A 25439-nucleotide genomic window follows, 5' to 3' on the forward strand; every position below is an offset into this window, starting at 1 on the left:
ACCAGCTGGGATTTGGAAACATACCACATACTGTTCACATAGGAAATTATTTCAAATTTCAGATAAACTCTTATCTTATTCTTTATTAAATATATAAATGAATATCCCAGAGTAGACAGACCTTTTACAATTTTTCTAGCTGTACCCAGGCAGTATATTTGCTCAGTATGATCTACTCGTTGCTGCCTTAAAAGGCCATTTTTTTTAAAAAAAAGTCTGCCTCCAGGTTATGGGTGAAATTCTGTCTCTTGCTCCAAGCTTATTTTGGCACAGGAGGAAAGGAGATTAAAAGGTACCATCAGGAAGCTGGTTACAGCTCCCTGAGTCTCAGGTTGCCTCAATTCAGATGTACAATAGCATAGAACAGCTAGCTAGGGGCCCTAAAGAGATAAGAGCCCCTCCACCTGTGTCATTACCCCCTGCTCACTTCCCCTAACCATACCCGCCTAAGCTGGCGGGGAGAGGAGACTGGCTTAGGGGCGACTCTGCAAGCTTTACACATTTTGAGAATTCCCCTCTACCTGGGAGATTGGATTTGTCTTAGAATGTGTGTCGAAGATGTGTGCATGATACAGTTTTAGAAATGTGTGTGTTTTCATTTGATTTAAATTTACTCCCTAATCTTGCATAGTTTGGTATAACCTTTGTTCAGTCTCCGTTATGATAATAAAGTGGTTATCAGATATATAGCAGATTTTTGGGGACACTGAAGCAATATTTAGGAAGAGTCATCTTGTTTCTTGACCAATTTGGAAACAGTTGGAAATAAAGAAATTGAGCAAGAGAATAAATTTCTGTAATTTAGCCTCTTTTTGTAAAAGGACAAACTGTTTGTTAAACCTTGATGAAGTTAACTTGATTGCCTGTTTACTGCTTGAAATACTTGAAGTCTGTTTTGAGACAGAAGGATAGGTATAGAGAATGAATATGGCAAATTATGCAGCTATTTTAGTACAGTTATTCTCAGCTTTTACTAGCTCATGACACCATATCCACAGTATCCATCTTAAATTTTGCTTTTTTTCTGGGAGAGTGAGGGAGCAGAAAAGACCAATAATACTACTTCCCTATTCTTATTGGTTTGTCTTGTTTTTTGTGGTACAGTATCACAAGTATTCAACTTATTATTATTATTTTAAGTATCAAAGAGGTAGCGTATTAGTCTGGATCTTTAAAAGCAGCAAAGAGTCCTGTGGCACCTTATAGACTAACAGACGTATAGGAGCATGAGCTTTCGTGGGTGAATACTCACTTCTTCGGATGCATGTCATGAAGAAGTGGATATTCACCCACGAAAGCTCATGCTCCAATACGTCTGTTAGTCTATAAGGTGCCACAGGACTCTTTGCTATTATTATTTTGTACATTTGTCTCATGCTGTATTGTGATACATACTTTGTGATTTCCCCCCCCCCCCCCTCTCCCCATAGAACATGCTCATTTCAACTTTTCTGGCTCCCTTTTCCCCCCCACTCCCACTTTGCAGCATCTCTTTCCACCCAGCCAGCCAAGTTTCTTACACTTCTATCTAGGGAGCTACCTGAGCGTAAGGAAAAGATGGCCCTGAGGCCTAAAAAGGAGCCGCAACTCTGGATACTGGGCAGAGGGAGGAGAGAGAAGCCAAAAGGAGGCACCTCTCTAGGTGTTGAGTGAGCCCTGTCGGCTGAAGAGAAGTTCTGTATGCTGAAGTGGAGGTCAAACTCCCTGCATCAGTGGAGAAGCTGATGGCAGGGGTGGGAGTAAAGGCTTGGGGAGTTAGTGCAGCAGCTCAGCTCTAATAGGCAGAAAGCCAATTTTATCTTTTCTAAAGATTGATTCTGACCGTGACCCCTTCTTGACCCATCTTGAGCTTATGACATATACATTGAGAAACAGGGATGTAGTGAAAACAACACTGATTAACAGATACTAAGCACAGTTTTAAATATCCTGAACTTGCAGCTGAATCATTGTCAGGCAAACTAGCTAATCAGTCCTCTTCTCACAGAGGAGCTATATGCGTTTGTTACAAAACACCTTTAGAAATTAATGAAGGAAAAAGCCTTATATAGGACAGTTGAATTACAGCAATAATCACACACGGAGGTTACTTTAGCTGAAGTAACAAAGCAGTGTGCTGTGCACACTTTCAAATCTAATGTGCAATAATCAGTTTTCTAAATTGATTGTAATATGCAATAGTCATTTACCTTTATAATAACGTGCAGATCTGAAACTGTTCTCCAGAGAATCTAAAATCGCACAATGGTTTTGATTTTAGGTTTTTTAGTACAAACTTGGGTCTTGAATTGTGCTCCCCACCCATGTTGTGGGGCAGAAGAAAATGGTAGAAGGCAAAGTAGTATTTACACTGCACGCTCCCTGACATACCGCAGAAGGAGAGTTTTAAGTGTGAGTCTACTTTGAAGAGTCACTTTGTGTTTTTAAAAAAAAAAGAAAAAAGGGGGTACCTTCTTACCCCACACATCTGTATTCCTTGACTTTAGTGACAAAATAAACTTTTGCTGCTCCTCACTCTGTTAGCCCTACAGAGGCAAGACAACTGCAGGAGACTAAGCTGTCTGTTCCTTTTTATTTATCATAAACCAAATTATTTACTAGATTTCAATCAGTTCTACTTGTACTAACCTGTGAAGAGGTGCACAGGAATAAATGAGGAAATAATTTTGCCCTCAGAACCTTTTGCCATTGGTGCTATGTGAGAAGGAAAGAGCCCAGTCTGACTTTCAGATCTCGGAGTGAGTTTTCAGGGCCTGAAGTTAGGAAAAAAACAAAACCTTTTTGTCAGAGTTCAGGGCAACTGCATTTATATTCCCCCTCTGTGATCCAGCAAGGGCACCCACACTAGGCTTTTGGTTCTCCTGGCCATCATCCCCCCATCCCCTTGAGTGGAGATGTCTCATTCCATTTAGACCAGGGTACTTCCAGGCTGCACAGGCTCCTGACTATACTGTAATATCTCATCAAGAGACCCTGCCTAAGCAGGCCTGCTTACTTTCTCTTCAGAGACTAATAACTAAGTAAGGTACCACACAGCATCTCCTGTGCAAGCCTATTTTATTCAGAAGGTAAAAAGCACTACAGAGAAAACCTACTAAAAACAGTAAGAGAATCTATGTGCATGCTAATAAGCATACCAGAGATCACCCCAACCCTAAGATGGGCTCTGGCAGGAGCAATCCTTCAGAACCCCCACCCCAAAGGGTTTTCTTGTGGTTCTAAATTCATCAGAGCTTCAGCTCAGAACAAGCACAAAGTTTAATCCATCGTTTATACAGTCCTGGGGTCTTTGATCTGGAATTTCCAGTAGTAGGTAATAGTAGACAATGGGTCTCTCCCCAGGGTTTAGCTTCTCCCGACTACCTCCTAGGAAACCCACTTCACATATATTGTGAAACAGTTATTTGAAATTCCTAACATTTACATTAGTCACATCCCTAGAAAAGTTACAAACAATCTACAATAATACATTGCCTTTTTTTTTAATGCAACGCAAACCAAAGTTATTCAACTTGATTCAGTAAAATTTATCTTACTTCCATATGGTTTGTCCAGGATATTGTCAGTCTGTCCCGCCTTTTACTTGTAAACTGAGCAAATTTGAGCTTCAGCCAGTGAAAGACAAACGTGGAACCTTTTACAGTAACTTTTCAGAATCAAATCACACTTTAACTTATAGCTGGTATTCTATAGGAGCCGCTCCATTGGATTCTACTTTGGTGGCATGCTGAATTAGCCCATATTTCAGGTGCCCTGTCCATGCCTTTCTCTAACTAGCACCACTTTTTGGATAGTGGTGACCATTTCCAGATCCCCAGGTTGATTGGGGTGTTGTGGCAGCTTGCATCACTGGTATCTTTATTCTCTGCTTCAGGTGGACTTCTTGCCATTGGGGGCCTATACAGAGACTCCCGCTGGCAGAACCTGGAAGCGAATGTATCCATCAGTCTTTACCTCCTATGGTACTTCTCTTTGTTGACTGTGCTTATTGAAATAAAGTATTGTAGTAAAATGCACATTGTTTTCAGGAGCGGAACAATGCACTGCAAAATATGCATAAGAAAATACAAGATCTGGAACTGGAACATAATGACTGCACTGACATTCTCCGGCGACAGGCCAGTGAACTTGAATACAGTACTGAACGAGAGGAGAGACTTAAAAAAGATCTTGAGGTAAGTACTTTTCATCTGTTCAGATTCAGTGGTTTTGTGTGTGTGTGTGTTCTCCATTTAATGAGATTACATTAATCCTGGAATTCTATACAGGGGCAATTTCTCGAGTTAATGTTATATCATTTTGATTAACTTGTGAATTGTTCATGCTTGACTTTCATTTAAGATGAAACATGACCTACCAGTTTTGTAACTTACTGAAAAGCCGAGTAAACCAACACAACTAACTTGTTGTGTAGAGTCTTGTCTGCTGTGGGACTGGAACACTGGATGGTAAAGGGCTCGAAGGGGTAGTGTAAGGAATAAGCTCAGAGCACCGAATAATAAATAATCATCTATTTTGGTATTTAGTTATTTTAAGAAAAGCATGCAAATATTATTCACCCACTGATGGCTCTAACTCGCACAATATCTTGCTGAACCTTATCACCATTACAATCACAGAAATTGTGGGCTGTTGAACAATTTCTACAATGTGTTGAATGGGAGGGGTGGTAAGAGTTTCCAGGGAGTGTGACAGACCACTGGTTAGGGAACTCAGTAAGGGGAAGCGAAGTGCCAACTGTGTCAGATGGTTCCATGGAGGTGAAGGCTTCAGGGCTTTTGCTGGCTTGGATGGTAGAGGAGCAGCATCAGTGGTTCTGTAGGACTCTGACTTGGACAAAGGCAGTAGTGTTTCTCTTCCTTTTCCCCCATTCAAGCTAGCAAGTGCCTCAATCCTGTATCTCCTTCACCATGCAATTAACTAAAAGGTCTACAAGCCCATCAGTCTCTTCCTATGTACAAACTAACAAAAATAGCACCCCTACTCCAGCCTTATCAGATATCAGTGTTCCAGCATTCAGGCTAGAACACTTGTTTTATCATGCCTGCCCGACTTCCTGCCCTCTTATATGGAGTGGCGTTGTCTTATCCACGATTAGCAAAATGAAAGGGATCCTGCTTTATAGCCAGAAGTGAACCGGAGACCCATGAAGAAAGAAATCAGAGGTAAATTTACATTACAACTTAGATCAACATAGGCTATTATATGTAATATAATAAAAGTATAGCAAGAGCTGGGTAGTGATACTAATATTTTGGTTGTTTCTGTTATAAAAGTTTCTTATGACCTCTTCTAGAGACACTGTAACAGCATCATTGTTTGCAGCAAGTATTTGAAATTCATAAAGGAGAAGTGCCTTTTCTTTGTCTCATGAAATTCCATTCCAGTTTGGCTGTGATAAAAGCTTTTGAAAATTGCTATCTCCCTTCTGTCACCAGTGTTGTCAGCAAACTTTTGGCAGCATACCAAAAATGTTCATATTCAGTTGTTGTTCTAATTAGGGCTGTCAAACAATTAAAAAAATTAATAGCAATTAATCATGAGATTAAAACAAGTTATTAATTGCACTGTTAATAATAGAATACCATTTATTTAAATATATTTGGATGTTTTCTACATTTTCAATTATATTGATTTCAATTATAACACAGAATACAAAGTGTACAATTCTCCTTTATATTATTTTCTATTACAAATATTTGCACTGTAAAAAGGAAATAGTATTTTTCAATTCACCTCATGCAAGTTACTGTAGTGCAATCTCTGTATCGTGAAAGTGCAATTTACAAATGTAGTTTTTTTATTACATAACTGCACTCAAAAATCAAACAATGTAAAACTTTAAAGCCTACAAGTCCACTCAGTCCTATTTCTTCTGACAGAATGTTCCACACCACATCCATCTCAGATTTTGAAGGGCACTTCAGATTCTTTAACCTTGGGTCAAGTGCTGAAGTTATCTTTAGAAATCTCATACTAGTACTTTCTTTGCATTTTGTCAGATCTGCAATGAAAGTGTCCTTAAATCGAACAACATATGTTGGGTCATCATCCAAGACTGCCATAACATAATAAATATGGCAGAATGCAGATAAAACCACGAAGCAGGAGATATACAATTCTCCTCCAAGGAGTTCAGTTACAGATTTAATTAATGCATTATTTATTTAACAAGCATCATCAGCATGGAAGCATGTCTTCTGGAATAGTGGCTGAAGCATGAAAGGATATACGAATGTTTAGCATATCTGGCACGTAAGTACCTTGCAATGCCGACTATAAAAGTGCCATGTGAATGCCTGTTTTCACTTTCAGGTGATGTAAATAAGAAGCTGGCAGCAGTATCTCCCGTAAAAGTAAACAATCTTTTTCGTCTTAGCGACTGGCCGAACAAGAAGTAGGACTGAATGGACTTGTAGGCTCTAAAGTTTTACATTGTTTTGTTTTTTGAGTGCAGTTATGTAATAAAAAATCTACATTTGTAAACTGCACTATAGTACTTGTATGAGGTGAATTGAAAAATACTATTTCCTTTTTAGAGTGCAAATATTTGTAATAGAAAATAATGGCGCATTGTACACTTTGTATTCTATATTCTAATTGAAATCAATATAATTGAAAATGTAGAAAAACATCCACAAATATTTATAATAAAATTAAATTAGTATTTTATTATTGTTTAACAGCGCAATTAAAATTGCGATTGATTTTTTTTAATCGAGTTAATTTGTTTTGAATTAATCATTTGAGTTAACTGCAATTAGTTGACAGCCCTAATTCTAATCTAAGGGTGGACCAAGGCCACTATCAAAGCAGCATCAGCATCCCTCACTGCACTGGAAATGCCCTCCCACTTTTTACTGGCCATAAGGGCGAACGAGGGGTTGGGTGGAGAAGAGCAAGTGCGGGGCCGGGTGTTCAGAGGAGGGGATGGTGCGAGGGTGGGGCCTCAGGAAAGGGACGGTGCAGGTGGATGGGACCTCAGTTTGAGCACCAGTGGCCCCCCCCACACACTTGTAGGATGCTTCCGCCGCTCCTGCCTCAAAACCCCCATCTAACCCTGTAGGCACCTAAATTCCTGCCTCTTGGCTTGCGCACTACCATCTAAGTTCTGATGCCTAGATGCCCAGCTATCACCTAAGCTCTAGAGGGATCCTCAAACTAGGTGTTAGTCTGCCTATCTCGCCTGTTAACTTGGGCATCTCCCCCGCTCAGCTTGCTGGCTTCTGTGAATCCCATTCTTAGGATCCTAACTTTCCCCATGCATTGTATAGAGAGCCTGGGTGCCTAACGCAGGGCTGTGGATACCACTAGGTTACAGGGTATCTGGATGTTAGGTGTCGGAATGTTGAGTTGAAGTTCCCATTTTGGATCTAGCCCTAAGAGCTTGTCTACACACACTTTCTGTACTGCTTTAACTATGTCAGTTTGAAAACCCTAAATGTATGGGAATAAGCTATACCAGTATAGGCACCTTTATACTGGTAAACTGCATCCACACTGGGGGCTGTACTAGTTAAAGTATTTTGGTTTTAAAAAAAAAAAATCACTCATCTAACCAAAATAGTTACATTGGTACATAAACTGTGGATCTTACGTCTGCTCTATCCACATGAGCATATAGCTGTACCCTTGTGGAGCCCCCATTGACTTCAGTGCTGCAAGCAGAGATCTGCTGGTGCATAGCTCATATCTGGATTGAAACCTAAGTGGAAGCAATAGAGCCAGAAAAAGGGGAAATCATTCTTGGTTTCCACATATTACTTTAACTAGTCTGTTGCTTCTTCATCTGTATTCAGTGATTATTCATTCCATAGAAGTTACTGTGATTTTTTTTTTTTTTTTCCCCCAGTAAGTGAATTATGGTATCTCTGAATGAATTAAACAAGCGGGAATAGGTTGTTCATAAAAGCGAGAGCAATTATTTACTTACAGCTCTCTTTGTAATTTGCAATGTTGTTGAAGAAAATGATAGAAATAAAGAAAAGTATCTCACTTTAATGAGCATTTGACAAGCTGTATATTTGAGGGGAAAAGACCTAATTATGGCAGTAGCTTTTAAAACTGCTTTTATATAGTGGGTTAAAATGTAAATGAGAGACTTTAAACCTATTTCTATTTTATTATTTTTGGAATGCAGTGAGGAACTTTTTTTTTTTTTTTTTTATGATTGCATATGAGTGTTCCTTTAGTGCCCTCTGCTGGATATGTGGCAGACAGTCATTCGTTAGAAAATAGCAAGCATAATCTAACAGACAACTTTGCAATTATTTTTGTAGTTTGTTTTAAAAAAAACTTTTTTTTTCCTGTTTGTGACATACATTTGTGCTTTAATGATTCATTTTTCATTGAAAATGATTGATTGATAGATTACATGGAATTTACTGTGTTTTATCAATTTGTTATAGTCTCATAGACTTTAAGGTCAGAAGGGGCCATTGTAATCATCTAGTCTGACTTCCTGCACATTGCAGGCCAGAGAATCTCACTCACCCACTCCTGTAATAGACCCCTAACCTCTGGCTGAGTTATGGAAGTCCTCAAATCATGACTTAAAGACTTCAAGTTACAGAGAGTTCACAATTTACATTAGTTTAAACCTGCAAGTGACCCAGGCCCCAACCATGCTGCAGAGGAAGGTGAATCTCGCCTCCCCACAGGGTCTCTGCCAATCTGACCCAGAGGAAAATTCCTTCCTGACCCCAGACATGGCGATCAGTTAGACCCTGAGCATTTGGGCAAGACCCACCAGGCAGATACGTAGGAAAATTCTCTGTAGTAACTCAGAGCCCTCCTTCTCTAGTGTCCCGTCTCTGGCCGTTGGGGATTTTTGCTACTGGTAATCACCGATGGGCCACATGCCATTGTAGGCAGTCCCATTATACCATCCCCTCCATAAACTTATCAGGTTCAGTCTTGAAGCTAGTTAGGTATTTTGTCCCCACTGTTCCAGAACTTCACTCCTCTGATGGTTAGAAACTTTTGCCTAATTTCGAGCCTAAACTTGTTGATTGCCAGTTTATATCCATTTGTTCTTGTGTTCACATTGCCTCTTAACTTAAATAACTCCTCTCCTTCTTTGGTATTTGTCCCTCTGATGAATTTATAGAGAGTAATCATATCTCTCCTCAGTCTTCTTTTGGTTAGGCTAAACAAACCAAGCTCTTTGAGTCTCCTGTCATGAGGTAGGTTTTCCATTCCTTGGATCATCCTAGTAGCCCTTCTCCGTACTGATTCCAGTTTAAATCCATCTTTCTGAAACATGGGACACCAGAACTGCACACAGTATTCAGAGGTCTCACCAGTGCCTTGTGTAATGGTACTAACACTTCCCTTTCTCTACTGGAAATACTCCTTCTGATGCATTAGCCTTTTTCACGGCCGTATCACATTGGCAGCTCATAGTCATCCTGCGATCAACCAATACGCCTAGGTCTTTCTCCTCCTCTATCGCTTCCCACTGATAAATCCCCAGCTTACAGCAAAAATTCTTGTTGGTGGTCCGTAAATATATGACTTTGCACTATTAAATTTCATCCCATGTCTATTACTCCAGTTTACAAGGTCATCCAGATCTTCTTGTATGATATTCCGGTCCTCCTCTGTATTAACAATACCTTCCAACTTTGTGTCATCTGCAAATTTTATTAGTGCACTATCATTTTGTGTGCCAAGGTCAGTAATAAAAACGTTAAATAAGATTGGTCCAAGGACTGATGCCTGAAGAACTGCACTAGTAACCTGCCTGACAATTCACCTTTCAATATGACCTGTGGTAGTTGTCACTTTAACCAGTTCGTCCTCCACCTTTCAGTTCTCATATTAATCCCCATCTTCTCCAATTTAACTAATTTCCCGTGTGGAATTGTAGCAAATGCCTTAATGAAATCCAAGTTGATTAGATCTACTGCATTTCCTTTGTCTAAAAAATCAGTTATCTTCTCAAAGGAAATCAGGTTGGTCTGGCACAATCTACCTTTTAAAACCATGTTGTATTTTATCCCAATTACTATTCATCTCTATGTCCTTAACTACTTTCTCTTTCAAAATTTGTTCCCAGACCTTGCATACAATTGAAGTCAGACTAACAGGCCTGGATCCGTTTTTTTTTTTTTTTTTTTTTTCTTTCTTAAAAATAGGAAGTATATTAGCAATTTTCCAATCATTTTTAGGACCCTATCTTGAAATGAGTTCTGTGTGGTGGATCTTTGCATCTACCTGGAGCCCTACTGAAGTCAAGTGCATGAAGTGGTCACCAAAAATTGAAATAGAAAACTTGGCTGATCCTCATTTCTATTCTAAAATTTCTGTGTATCTTGAGACACACTGTGATCGCATGCCTGGGATAGGCCATGCTGAAAATGCTACACTTAGGGAAGACTGCAAGAAATAGGGAAGACAGTCCCCCAAACTGGTGATTTATTGTATAATTAGATTCACCAATCCAGTAACAATCTAGCTTCTGCAGTACCACACTGAACCAGAAGCCAAAAACAGTCCCTTTTAGGCATTCCAGCCCTTGGTTCCCATCCAGGCAACCCAATCTAATATAGTGATAGGTTATTGAAAATCTGTTTCACCATATGTGAGATTCTTTCTAATCCCAAGGGATCAGATACATTTCCCCAGGTCAATATATATTTCAGATCTTACTCAAATAGCACACTGTCAGCCAATCCTCCATCAGCTAACTAAAGATTTATTAATAGAAGAAAAGTTTTATAAAGGGTTAAGGAACAATATACATAAAAGTGATTTGCAAAGTCCTTATATCAGGTTTATAGGAGTGATGGAATAAACTGCTGGTTTGGAAAAGTCTCTGTGGAATCACCCAAACAGATTGGGGGTCATCATTCCTCGTTTAAAGCTTCCTTGTTAGAAATCCAATCCAGAGCAATGAAGCAGAAAATGAAGACAAAATGGAGATGTTTCAGGTGCCCTTTTATATCCTCTGCCATGTGCATGGAAATTTACTGTCCCAAACAAAGCCCACAGCCCATGTGCATTGACAGATACTGTCCCAAGATGGAGTCCAGGGTCACATGAGTATGGAAAATTACTGGGAGAAGATGGAGTCTCAGGTCACATATCCTCATCACATGACCTTACATGCTTTGCTGACTCATAAGGGCGGCCATTGGTCTCTGGGTGTTCTGAGGCATCCTCAGGAAGGGCTGTCTGGACAGGATGAGTTTCTTCAATGGGCCATTATGCAAGCTGAGTGTCTTTGATGGGTCATCAACACATAGCTGTCTAGCCTTGATGTAAATCCTGTCTCGGGGGTGTTGCCCAGGAATACATCATATGCATAAGGTACAAGTACATAGCCAATATTCATAACTTCAGTATAAAGATGATACATGCATATAAACCAGATAAACATACTTAGCAAATCATAACTTTTCCATTGATACCTTACATGACATATGGTACTTTGTACAAGATTTGTTGTAATTGTGGTAGCAATAATAATACCAAATGGTCATTCTTATACATAGCATCGCACACACATTAGGCAAATTAATTACACCAGGGATCTATTTGGTCCAGAAAGTTTTTCTGGAATTGTGCCTTTTATTTCCGTTTCGACTTAGCAGTGTTTGGTCTGGAAAGGAGATTTCTTGGGAAATAAACAGCAGTCTGTGAATAAAGTCTTGTGCTGTGTACCGGTGCTAAAAAACTGGGTGGGAATGCTGTTTGACAAACAGTCGTTGTGGGAAATGTGTATTTACTCTTCTTATATGAGAAACAGAATTGTCAGTTCATAAATTTCAGGATATTTGTTTTTTACACAAAACAATGGTGAATCCCCAATATTTCATGTGTTGGAGGCTGCCAAATCATAATTAGCTGAACTAACTATGGCAGGTTTCAGAGTAGCAGCCGTATTAGTCTGTATCCACAAAAAGAACAGGAGTACTTGTGGCACTTTAGAGACTAACAAATTTATTTGAGCATAAGCTTTCGTAGGCTACAGCCCACTTCTTCGGATGCATAGAATGGAACATATATTGAGAGCTTCAATATCAATTCAAGCTCAGCAGTTTCTCCTTGGAGTCTGTTTTTGAAGCTTTTTTGTTGCAACCCCCCAACCTGAAGCAAATACTCACCAGCAACCACACATCACTGAACAAAAACACTGACCCAGGAACCTATCCTTGCAACAAAGCCCGATGCCAACTCTGCCCACATATCTATTCAAGTGACATCATCATAAGACCTAATCACATCAGCCATGCCATCAGGGGCTCGTTCACCTGCACATCTACCAATGTGATATATGCCATCATGTGCCAGCAATGCCCCTCTGCCATGTACATTGGCCAAACCGGACAGTCTCTACGCAAAAGAATTAATGGACACAAATCTGACATCAGGAATCATAACATTCAAAAACCAGTAGGAGAACACTTTAACCTGTCTGGTCATTCAATGACAGACCTGCAGGTGGCAATTTTGCAACAAAAAAGCTTCAAAAACAGACTCCAATGAGAAACTGCTGAGCTTGAATTGATATGCAAATTAGATAGAATCAATTTCGGCTTAAATAGAGACTGGGAATGGCTGAGCCATTACAAACATTGAATCTATCTCCCCATGTAAGTACTCTGACACTTCTTATCAAACTGGCTGTACTAGGCTATCTTGATTATCACTTAAGTTTTTTTCCTCTTACTTAATTGGCCTCTCAGAGTTGGTAAGACAACTACCACCTTTTCACGCTCTCTGTATATGTATATATATCTCCTCAAAATATGTTCCCTTCTGAGCATCTGAAGAAGTGGGCTGTAGCCCACGAAAGCTTATGCTCAAATAAATTTGTTAGTCTCTAAGGTGCCACAAGTACTCCTGTTCTTTGAACTAACTATGGGTCTCTTATAAGGTGTCCCATGACTTGGCCATTAGATGCTGAGACTCCTCAAGAAGTATGGGCTGTAAATGGAAATATCCATCCAGCTTTCATGATTTTTTTTTTTTTTTTTTTTTAAATCTGACCTAATTACATGGACTTCCAGGTATCCTATCAAATAGATTACCATGCATTGGCTTGGCAGGCTTGATACCTTGTGGGTGGTCCTGAAGGAAACTTTCTGAGGGGTGCCTTGCAACCCTTATCTTGTCTTTCTAGAAGCCCTAGATCATCAGGTGAGCTAAGTTACTGAAGTTCCCATGTTGTCCTTCACTAGTGATTCATTGTGAATCAAAGTACAACTCTCGGCAACTGTTGCTGCATTCTGAAGTCTCAATGAACTTGTTTAAACAAAAAGTTTACCAATCCACTGGTAGAAGGGTTGTTTTTTTGCAGGGTGGATTTGATTTATATCAAATTGATTTAAATCATGATCACTAGTCAGGAAGACTTGCTTTAATCATGTATTTCTCCATAAAAGTGAATTCTTGTTGGTTGTTATAACCTTAATACATATTCTTCACAACTCAGAGATAGATGTAGGTTTCATTTTTAGAAGGCACACCCTATAAATTTAAGTGATTTATTATGAAAAAATTTCAGATTAGTTTTACAGCTATATCAGAAAATGAATGATTGGTTATTTTATTGACCAAAGGTAATTGAAGCAGATATTTATGAAGTCATTGGGGGGTGAACTACCACAGTTCAACAGGTTAATCATTAATATTTGGAGGATTTTCTTAGACCGGCTGTATTAGGAGGAGAACATCACCAGACAGGCATTTAAATTATTTTATTTAACTAAAACAACAACATTATGTATTCTGGATTTTTTTTCTTCCAACAGCAAACATATAATTTAACAAAACAAGCATATGAATTTTTGAATTTGAACATTCAAGTTTTTTAAAATCATGTTTGTTTTTCTTAAAATTGTTTTTAACAAATAGTTACATGAAATATTAAAAAATTAATCAACTATGTCAGTCAGGTCAACATGAGAAACTTAAAATATTGGCTTCTGCAGCTAACTCAATCGTCTTCACCTTCATTTTCCCGTTTGTTCATAATCTGGAAAAGAAAAACAAGCTTTCCTGCTTTTTCAGGTCCCAAACGATTTCTCAAATTGGAATGAATTAGTCCAAAGGAAGAAAATATTCTTTCTACACCTGCAGTAGCTGCTTCTGCCAGTGAAGTGAGATTATCACTTCAACAGTCTCTGAATCCAAGTGCTTAAGTGATTTCCACCAGTTCACTGGTGTGACTTTCTTTAAAACATCATCAGAAAACACATATTTCTTGAATGGTTCACCTTTAGATCTGAAGTTTATTACAGTTGGCATTATGGAGGGATGATTGCTGGATGTCCATGTCATAGCCAACTCCTCTTCTTCTTCAGCAGTTAATGTTTGACCCTGGTACCAAGTATTGAGAATACTTGCAAGAAAATGAGCTGGAGATAGTGCTTATCCCATTGGTTTTTTAATGCTTGTAATTTAACTCTGTCATTGCATATTCCTCTTTTTAAGATCTCACTCAGTTCCTTCCAAATTTCAACAGTGTCAGCAATAAAACAGCTATTTCCCTGCATATTGTTCAAAGCTGCAGAAATAGATTTCAGGGTACTCAGCATGTGTTCAACATTTCTCTTAAACCCAATGTTGAGAACTTTGGCTGTGACAGTGCCATCTATTTTTCATGATTTTGTTCACAAACTGTCATCAGATTAGGCCAGTTCTTGATATAGTGCTCAAAACAGTCCACTACTGAGTTCCATTGCACGTCTTGTGGGAGAGTTAGCTTGGTTCCTCCCACTTTTTTCAGAGCAGCTGCTGCAAGGTGGTTGTAACGGAAGTATTTTGCAGTTTCAACAACATTTGGCTTTATTTCTGGAACACTGAAGTCTTTGGCTAGGAGGTGCATCAAATGAGCACTTGAACTGTATGTTATTAGCTTGGGACTCTCTTCTAAATAATTTCTTCTCATCTTGGATACATTTGCAGCGTTGTCTGTGACCAAGCTACATACTAGACATTTGGAATTTTTTTCACAGTTTTTTATAGCTTTTACTGCTACTTCTTGTAAGTATTCTGCTGTGTTTGCATTTCCTGATGTATCAATTGTTTCTGTAAGGAAGACATGCCCTTCTTCTGTTGTCACACAAGCACATACAACAGGATCATTGTGGACATTGCTCCACCCCTCAAGACTCAGGTTAACAATTTTACCCTCTAGACCTTTTGCACACTGCTCAATTTCTCTTTCTTACACTTTATCCAGCAATTTGCCTGCAACAGTTGCTCTGTTGGGTGGACTGTATCCTGGTCTTAATGACTGAACCATATTAATGAAGGGAGGATTCTCAATCCTACAGAAAGGAGAGTTTGTTGTATAACCAAACCGGGTAATTTTTTCATCAATTACCTCTTTTTGTAATCTGCTGGTTCTTATCATAAATTTATCTATAGTGGTTTCTGGATGATGGAGATTATTTTTTCTTTTTGGTACAGGTGGCTATGTGACATACATGATGTGACTGAAACACTATCATTGGCAGATAATTCTGAAACTATAGAAAATGATGGTGATCTTGAAGGTGGATAGTCTTCAGAATCCTGTATGTTGAGGATGGATTCTCCTAAACAAAATAAGTCAATGTAGTTATTACCATACTGCTTATTTAGTATTACTGATTGCATTCACTGACACTCAGTACTACCTACCTCATAGAACTGGAAGGGACCCTGAAAGGTCATTGAGTCCAGCCCCCTGCCTTCACTAGCAGGATTAAGTACTGTCTTGCCCCAGATCCTTAAGTGGCCCCCTCAAGAATTGAACTCTCAACCCTGGGTTTGGCAGGCTAATGCTCAAACCACTGAGCTATCCCTCCCCCCCCTTTAAAGGTGAAATTGTAAAAGGAAGATCTACCTATTTCAGCTATTAATTTTTTTTATCATAACCATCTAAAATGATAGTCCCATAGAGTATATTTTTTGCTCAAACATGAGAATTCAAGAATAGTCCAGAAGGAAGACAAGCAGTACTTAAGAAAGAAGTATGAAATAAAAAAGTTTACCAACCTGAAGATCCTGCATGTTCAGACATGTTCCTTTCATCATCTTCAACGCAGCTTCCTCCTGAGAAGGAACACTTCTCATTATGTTGTTTCATTCGGGCAACCAGGCCTTGCATTTCTTTGTTGCATTGTTTGCATTTTGCATGCTTGCCTGGCTTAGCCACAGGCAGAGGAACTTAATTAAAATAGTCCCAAATTGGGTCTCTCTTACCACCTGCTGCCATTATAGATTTTCCCGTCTAGTGAGAGAATGGTATGGTAAATCTCAAATCAATGACGGTTACACTCAGAAAGACCTCAAGACTTCTGAAATATGCTGCTCAAGACTTCTGGAATATGCTTTTCGACTGCCCGTCCCTCCCTTCTCATATTTATCTCCAGACTTCTTCTCCTTGTCCTGATCTATTCCACCCCCAACAATCTTCTATTCATTTAACTTCTTGAAACTTTGCACTTTTAGAGAGAGGTAAGGGATTGACTCTGTGTACACAAATTTGCAGAGGGACAGTAGAGTTAAGGTCTGTTATTTCTCACCTCTATATATGATTTATTTATTTAAAAACATTTTTGCTGTTAATAAGCATGTTATCTCTGGAGACACAAATCCACAGTTTGAGAACTTCAAAACTAAGCATCTCTGATCGTATCTTCTAGACTGAGCACTGAGTCCCATTGGGTAGATAGAAAGATTAACCTAAATCTATACAGAAGCCCCTGGAACGCCATAAGATTGGGTCCCTAACTAGTTCCATGAACTATTGGAACTCATTTACAAAACTTTTCTTAAACATTACATGAATATATTGTCTCATACGATAGAATTAGAATTTATAATCCCTATTCCATGATGAGAGATCTTTGAGCTATAATTTTAATTAAGATAAGTTTTTTTTCCTCAAAAAGCATTTTATCAAAAAAAAATTCAATTTTAAATACAAAAAATCAGATTTTTTTTAAATCATTGATTTTTATCCACCCTGGTGTGTTTGTTGTTGTTGTTGTTTTTTTTTTTTTTTTTTTTGGAAGCATTTTTTCATTAAAAACTAAATTTTACAAGGAAATAGTGACTAAAAGCAGAATTGAGAGTCAGGATTCCTGGATTCTATCTCCAGCTCTTCCAAGTAACTGTGTGATCTTGGGTAAGTCTCTGTACATAGGCTCAGTCATCAAAATGAGTATAATAGTACTTACCTGTCTCTGATTTCCAGTTTGCAGTTTACATCCATCTTTCCACAGTGTGCACAGGGACTTGCTAATAACGCCTTAGGTTATCTAATTTACTTTTCATTACGTATATTGTTTGTTTACTTTTTTAGTGTCTCAGTTTGTATAAGGAAACTAGACTCACCAGTTTGACATTTTTGTAAAAGCAAGTTACTCTTTCTAGTTCTCTTGCACTAGCACGGTGTTGCATGGAAATACTGGTAGATGTTAAGCAAATCTTCCTAACTCACTGTTGCAGGTATCTCATTAACTGTACTGTAGGTGTAAGGGAAAGTGAAAAGATTTGCTCTCTGGAGAGGATGAAAGGGTCCAGGATCTGGACTGAACTGTCTTTGGGGAGGAATGCTAGCATTGGGGAGAAGACTTGTGGTGGAATTTGTTTGATTGTGAATTTCTTTGTAAATAAGACAAAATTCCTGGGCAGATGTAAATGTTGACCCTATGCACAGTTTGTGGATTTTCTTATGGATAGGGTTGACAACTTTCTACTCGCACAAAACCGAATACCCTTGCCCACCCATCTTCTGAAGCCCTGCCCCTTCTCCATGGCTCCACCCCACTCACTTCATTTCTTCCTCCCTCTGTTGCTCGCTCTCCCCACCCTCACTCGCTCTCTCATTTTCACCGGGCTGGCTCAGAGGGTTGGGGTTTAGGAGGGAGTGAGGGCTCTGGCTGCAGGCTCTGGGGTGGGGCCAGATATGAGGAGTACAGGGTGCGGGAGAGGGCTCCGGGCTGAGGCAAGGGGGTGGAGTTTGGGTGGGGATGGCTCCGGCTGGGAGTGCAGGCTCTGGTGTGGGGCCGGGGCTGAAGGATTTGGGGTGCAGGGGGGGTCTTCTGGCTGGTGGGGAGCTGAGGGGTTCGGAGTATGAGTCGGGGCTCTGAGCTGAGGCAGGGTGTTGGGGTGTGGGAGCGGGTATGGGTTCTGGGCTAGGGTTATGGGTTCTGGGGTGGGGCCAGAAATGAGGTGTCCAGGGTGCGGGAGGGGGCTCTGGGCTGGGACAGGGGGCTGAGGCTCAGGGGTGAGGGATTTGGGGTGCAGGAAGTGGATCAGGGCTGGGGTAGGGGGCTGGGATGCGGGGGGGATGAGGAATCTGGTTGGGAGTGCGGGCTCTGGGGTGGGGTGAGGATGAGGGGTTTTGGGTGTAGAAGGGGGCTCCGGGCTGCTACCGAGGGAGTATCAGGGCTGGGGCAAGGGGCTGGGGCATGGGAGGGAGTCAGAGGTGCAGGCACTGGGCGTCACTTACCTCAGGCAGCTCCCGGAAGCAGCAGAATGTCCCTCCTCTGGCTCTTACATGAAGGCACAGCCAGGCAGCCCTGTATGCTGCCCCGTCCACAGGCACAATCCCTGCAGCTCCCATTGGCCGCCGTTCCCAGCGAATCGGAGCTGGGAACCAGCGCTTTGGGTGGGGGCAGTGCACGGAGGCCTCTGGCCCCTACGCCTAGGAGCCGGAGTGGGGACATGCCACTGTTTCAGAGAGCCACTTGGAGCCAAGGCAGGCAGGGACCCTGCCTTAGCCCCACTGTGCCACCAACTGGACTTTTACCGGCCTGGTCAGCACACTAACCAGGATCCCTTTTCGACCGGGCATTCCGGTCAAAAGCTGGACATTTGGAAACCCTACTTATGGAGTACATTTGGAAAGCTACTTACAGTACTCTAGAGTTCATTCCAGCTTTAGGTCTTCAACAGGATTAGGCACCAGCTTCAGAACTTTCTGTTTTTTCTGTGTTCTCCAAGGAACCTGTAATATGCAAATATGAAGTAGTCAAAAAAATTTCCCTCACTCCTAGGAGCTTCTGTAAAATACTTGTTAATATTTCAATTTCTTCTGACAATCCTAAATATTCTGAATCCAGAAAAAGTCAAAAAATATTTGCTATTTTGTCTTACCTTTCCAAAATCACTAACAGTGAATACAGTTGTGTGACTTCCTGTGTGGTTAGATTAAAACCTAGTCCTCCGACAGTCTCTTTTTTTCTCTTGATTGCACTAGGTGTGAAGAAGGAAATTTGAGACCAGCTAGTGGTAGAAGGAGTTTTTGACAGTTGTGCTGAACTTGAGGCCACAAAATAGTTGTAGGATTTGTTCCTTCACTGAACTCAATCATCCATCCACGTGAAAGACCCCAGTAGTGGTAGAAAACAATATAGTTAAGGTTGCAAATCAGTTTCCATTATACCAAGACTTCAGTCATTTATTTTCTAAAATATTCACCTATTCAGCTGAAATTTTCCAAGCTTGGTCTCTGCCTAAATGTCAATGATTATTTTGTTTTGTTTTTATTTAATGATGATTTTGAGAGAGAATTTTTCAGGTCTGTCTGTCTGTCTGTCTTTCTTTCTTTCTTTCTTTCTTTCTTTCTTCCTTTAATTATTTGAGTCACACAAGGGTTTAAAATATACATAAAATTCACACTGCTTCTTCCTCCCTGATATATATCATTGTTCCTTTTAAAGGTCAATTTCGCCCCCCGACAAGCTACATAAATTTGAAAGTAGAAATTTGGTATGGACATAGTTCATAATGAGTTGTATGTGCCTTGCTAAATATCGGGCGGGAAATTTATTAGAAATAAAGTTGTGAATGTTTGAAATTGTACTCGGGCACAAGTGCAATAGAAAATCCCATTAACACTTGAACTATGACATTCAGCATAGATGTGCTGCACGTGTGTGTACAGGTTCAATTGCAAAGTGAGATAACTAATCAAAATGGGTTTTAAACAGCCAGGATACTTGCTAAACAAGTTATCCACGTCCTCTTCTCCTCACTAAAGCCTGGGGGAATGATCATAGGACAAGGACCCAAGCCCTAATAATACTTTACAATTAGATAGCATTTTAGAAATATTATATAGGCTTCAGAACATCCTGAGGCAAAGAAGTTGTGATTTGTCGGTAATCGCATAGCAGTTTATTTATAGCATCTTGATTAGCACCAAAATCTCTTTTCTGCGGTCCCAGACGTTAACCATAGTCCCTCTCAAACAAATAGTACTGTCTTAACTATCTCATCACTGAAATGAAGATTGTACATTCTATACTGCAAATCTCTGTCTGGACTGTATTATATTGTGTTCAATTGGCAGTTTCTTAGTAATACAGAATGTTGAGCTTTCAGTCTTATCTGCTCATTATTTGACTTCTGAGTGCCTCATTTCTCAATATTAATATTGCATTAGTAATAGATTTTTTTGTATGGAACACAGTAATTAAATAGAAAAAAAAATTATCAGTACTGGGTGTGTGTGTGTGGGGGGGGGTTAGTTGTTTTTGGTGAATTTGGCTAAATTCCATTCTTTTGATATCTGTGCATATATTTTTTTTAAATAAACATGTAGCAGGGATAAAAACCAAAATAGCCTAACAGCAGGGAGTGTGGATTCCTAGTATAATAAAAGTGTTTACCTAAAGAATCCTACACCTTGAAAATCCTTTTTAAAATCATAGTCCTATTTAAGTTAATATCTGTCTTTTGGGAATGTAAATATTTTTCATATTTTTAGGCAGCTACTGTGAGAGTGAAGAAATTGGAAGAAAATATTGAGGCAGAGAGAGCAGCACATCTGGAATCCAAATTTAATTCTGAAATTATCCAGGTAAACCAGTGTCAAATATTTGTGGAATTTCCACAGTTTATGATGGAGCAGCTAGTAGATCTGTAAGGCCCCAATCCTGAAAAGATTTATGCCTGTGTTTAAATTTATATATGCGAGTAGTCCCAATTCAGTAGGACTATGTACACTGGCAGCCTATGGAAAAGTTTTTGCAGAAACAAGGCCTAAATGTGTACTAGGTATTGCATGACTGTAGGGGAAATTTTAAAAAAATTGTGGCAAAACTGTCAAAAGGAAATGTCCTACTATTAAAACATTCCTTTACTGTTAAAATACCCAATAATTATATTTTTGCCAGGATTGCTGATGGAACTGAGTGAAGATGTAAAGCACATATGCAGCTGTTTCATGGGAGCAACAAACTATGTAACTCAGTCGGTAGTTCTCTCAAACTACTGTTTAAATATGATTTTCAGTGAGCAGATTTGAACTTCAAACAAAATGGTAGTACAGTATTGGCAGATAATAAGCGTGAGCAAGCTTGCTACATATTCGTCAAAATTCAAATTTTATATTATACTCAGCTTGCTCTAGATGGTCTTTCAAATAAATAGTTAATCACAGTTTACTTTAAAGAACAAACAAGGAAACTTAAAAAGGTGCTGAACTCATTTTCAAAATTTATGCTTTTCATTATTTGTGCTCTTTTTGCATTCTGACTAACTAGTGTCATTTTGTAGCCCATTTTATTTTCTTGTTCTTGTACCCTCTAGTTCTCACTGGAAACACTTTTTTAAATGACCATTACACTAAAATAAAAAAGAATAAAGAAAAAATATATTAAATTTTCCTCCTTTACAAAATATAACTGAATTGGGAGGGCAAATTTAAGACTGGTAAAGATTTTCTATTAGTAGTTGATGCACATGGAGTTGTCACATTTCTGCTCTCCATTGTATGGAACTCTAATCTTCACTATTAATCCTGTGCTTTGTTTTAATGGAACTGGTTTCATGTACAAAAAATAGAAAACCTCTGACAAACCTTACCAGTGTACTTAATTTAATTAATAAAATCTAAATTCCACCAAAGTATAGTAGTCTGAGTAAAAGCACCTTATATCTTTTTATTTTTCTCTGCTCTTTATGGTAGGTATTCATAACCCTTTGTGTGCTCAGTGCTCCCTCACTCACACACAGACACAGCAAAAGAGAACACTGCTGAAGATTAATGATAGCTTTCCCTAACTTGCTTTAATTGCTTTCTTATCATTTGGTAGTTAAGGATTCGAGACCTTGAAGGAGCTTTGCAGGTAGAAAAAGCCAGCCAAGCAGAAGCTCTTTCTGATTTGGAAATGATCAAGAAAGAGTTCAAAGAGGTGGAAAATGCATATGAGAGAGAGAAACGTAATGCCCAAGAGAGCTTGGAAAAACTCAATATGTAAGTTTATTTATCTACTAAATGTATTGTAAGCCAGCAGTAACAATGTGTGTAGTATTATAATTTACATCCTTCTTAGGTTGCAGTCACTAGAAGATGACATGATCACACACACTTGAACAGGCCTGACATTCCATCAGTGCTGGTACATATACACACTGTGGGAAGATAGAGAGATGTAACCTATTGTTATATGGATCATTTGCAAAACATTCATATTGGGACGCTTGCTAGCAGCGTTGCATGTGACAAAAATTTTTTTTTTCATCTTAGCAAGTTAATATGAATTTATTTTTGTTAGGGAAATTCTAATTTACAGATTTTCATAGAGAAGCTGAAGATTATTCATGGCGAGGAATGCCTCTTAGCTTTTGTATGCAGTGTTCTTGTAGCCATGTTGGTTCCAGGATATTAGAGAGACTAGGTGGGTGAGGTAATATTTTTTATTGGACCAACTTCTGTTGTTGAGAGAGAGAAGCTTTTGAGCTTACACGGAGCTCTTCAGGCCTGGGAAACTTGAAGCAGGTTTTTTCGGGGTATTTGGGTGGCTTATTTCATGATGCAATCTGCTTCTCTCGTGGAGTGGTGGTGGTGGTGGTGTTGTTTGGTAAATGTTGTTTTGAGTGAGTTAAGGTGTATATACCAGAGCATATTCTGTGGTATCTGTGTGCCTGGCTGTAGATAAGAGATTGTTTGGGGTGGTTATTGGATCTGCAAAGATAGGTGCCTCTCCGCCCAGGCCTAGCCTGGACCTGCAGTGACTGGGGGAGAGGAACCTATCCCATGGTCCTGCCCCTGGCCCCAGCCCCAGCCCCAGAACTGCTACAGCGGGGAGAGGTGCCTCTCCCCCCCCAGCCCAGGTGTTGCTCTGGGGGGAGAGAGCTGGGGGAAGTCCTCTCTCCCTGCTGTAGCCCTGGGGCAGCCTGTACCCCCAGTCAGAATCCTCAACTCCCCCTCCCCCACACACCCTAGCCCTGTGCACCAGACCTGAGCCTCATCCCACACTCTGAACCCCTTGGCCCCACCTCCGCCACATTAATTTTGTTTTGTGCACCAATAAGGAGGTGATGCGTCACACATCACCTCCATATTGGTGCACAAAACAAAATTTATTCTGTCCATAGGTGGGAAAAATTAGAGGCAACACTACTCCAGACTCTCTTGAATCATGATGATCATGGTTGTTGTCCTCAGGAAAGGGTGAATTCATATTTTCCATTACCTGGATGACCACCTGCTCAAGGTACCATCATTCTAGCTTGGCCAGAGCCACCTTCCCCTGGCCATTCTGTCTGTAACATCAAATACAACACTTCCAGGATTTTTTTTGGATCTTACACAGAGTTAGATTCCGTGAGCCCGTGGCCCAGATGTTATTGTATGACCGTAGTATGTTATATTTTCTCACCCAAACTTTACAAGGACAACATGTCTTCTAAGCTCTAGTTTTGGACAAAATAAAGCCCCTCAAATCAGCTTACCTAAACCATGGTCACCTAAGAATATTAATGAAGTTTAATTTTTCCAAATTTATCCAGTTATCTTGCAGTTTTCAGAGAAATCTTTGATTCTACAGACTCCTCTTCGTCACTCTGCTCTTGTCTCAAAGAACTCTTTCCCCTTTCAGCCTATAATTTTGTTAGAGCTTCTCTAATGGTCCATTATGGTTCTATGTGGCTCAGAATCTCAAAATTAGTAAAATCTCAACTTCTGAGTGGTTAGAAAACTTTGATCCCAAGGTATGATTTCTTTCCTTTTTGGAAAAAGAATGAGTGTGTACAGACATGGAGTTGGGATTAGTAAAGTATCTTTTATTTACAGTATGTACAGTTACTACAGAAAATAGCTTTGAACAGTTGCTAAAGGAAACCTATTGGGTGTCTATAATCAGCACAAACAGACTTTCAGTGCTTATGCACTTATTTTGTTTGTATCCTGTGCATAGTGTAAGCTTGAACTCCTCTTCACAATACACCTTTTGTTTGATCCAGGTGTTGCTTAAAACTGGGGAATGAGCCTCTCTGGTTGGTGCCTGCCCACTTTAGAATGTCTTAGGGGGTTTTCAGTACCAAAGGGGCTCCCTTTCTTAAACACGAATGACCAAATTTATCCCTGGTGTATCTTTGGTGGAGTTAACCAAGGAACTCAACTATTCCAAGATTCTGCTCTCTGCTGTTAACTTCCATGCAGACATGAATATTTTGCAAAAATTCATTGTTCTACAAATGGTGACGCCTCCCAAATACACTGTAGTATTGATTTGTCTCAATGACTTCCTACATGAGCTAATTTGTTTTAATTTGGGAGATTTCTTCAATATTTTAACTTGTTTTGATGCTTTCCTTTTCACCTTGTGTAAAACTTCATTAAATGTATGAATTTGATAGTTTTACATTTTATGGCATAATAAATTTGGGATGAGAAGTAGAATGCATGCTCTAGATCTTAGTCTTTGATCTAAATATTGATGAACTTTGTGCTATGTATTAAACTTACTTTACGAGAGAACCCATTTCTAAACATATGTGACTGCTTTAATCAAAGGTTATGTTAATTAGTTTATCTGTCAATGCTACTTTTCTCTTACTCTCCCCGTTAACTTATCATTGTATGTGGTATCAAGTCTGTGAATCCAACTCCTAGATTATTTCAGTCAAGATCTTGGAATCAACCAAGAAAGTGATTTTAAGGCTGGAAATTGGTGAGGCTACATGGCAGAGACTTTAAGCGCCTAATGTTTTAACTTGAGTAATTCATCTTCCAGTCCCCAGTCCTCCTACCTCTTGGTACCTAGAACACTGTAGAATCCACTGAAGTCCACGAATCTTAGGAAACCAATTATCTCTTATTGTTTTAGCTGTCCTAATATGACTGTTAAAGGAAAATATTTTACTGCTTTAGTAAAAATTTCCAGAGGCTTTCTCTTTCCACTGTCCTTTCCTTAGGTATTTTTTACTTCTTCCAGGAAATATTTAGTCTTTCAATATAATTTTCCTAGCAGCTTTGTACTGTTCTGTTTTCTTAAAAATGTCATACTCTTCTAGTACGCACTTTTTCCCCCCAGCTGTTTTCAAACTGCACAAATATTGTGTTTAATCAGAGGTTCCTAAGCTGTGATCTGTGGAACGCTTGCAGGTGGTCACATGTTGCTTGTTCCTTTTCCATGCTTTCATCTGCTAAATCTTATGAAAAGATATCTAAAAATACATGCATATTTTTTCATTTAAGA

The 25439-nt window shown here is 39.5% G+C and overlaps 1 protein-coding gene across 2 annotated transcripts in view; it reads left to right on the top strand.

Annotated features, from left to right (window-relative positions):
* The window catches only part of CCDC171 (coiled-coil domain containing 171), a 214721-nt gene that overhangs the window by 33829 nt on the left and 155453 nt on the right, over nt 1–25439 (top strand). For both annotated transcript variants that reach the window (XM_054032983.1, XM_054032984.1), the window contains exons 7-9: nt 4029–4175; nt 20720–20812; nt 22050–22210. In XM_054032983.1, coding sequence (XP_053888958.1) covers nt 4029–4175; nt 20720–20812; nt 22050–22210 — 401 coding nt within the window. The remainder of the gene's footprint in view (nt 1–4028; nt 4176–20719; nt 20813–22049; nt 22211–25439) is intronic.

Source organism: Malaclemys terrapin, chromosome 6 (assembly GCF_027887155.1).
Source record: "Malaclemys terrapin pileata isolate rMalTer1 chromosome 6, rMalTer1.hap1, whole genome shotgun sequence".
Lineage (NCBI taxonomy): Eukaryota > Metazoa > Chordata > Testudines > Emydidae > Malaclemys > Malaclemys terrapin.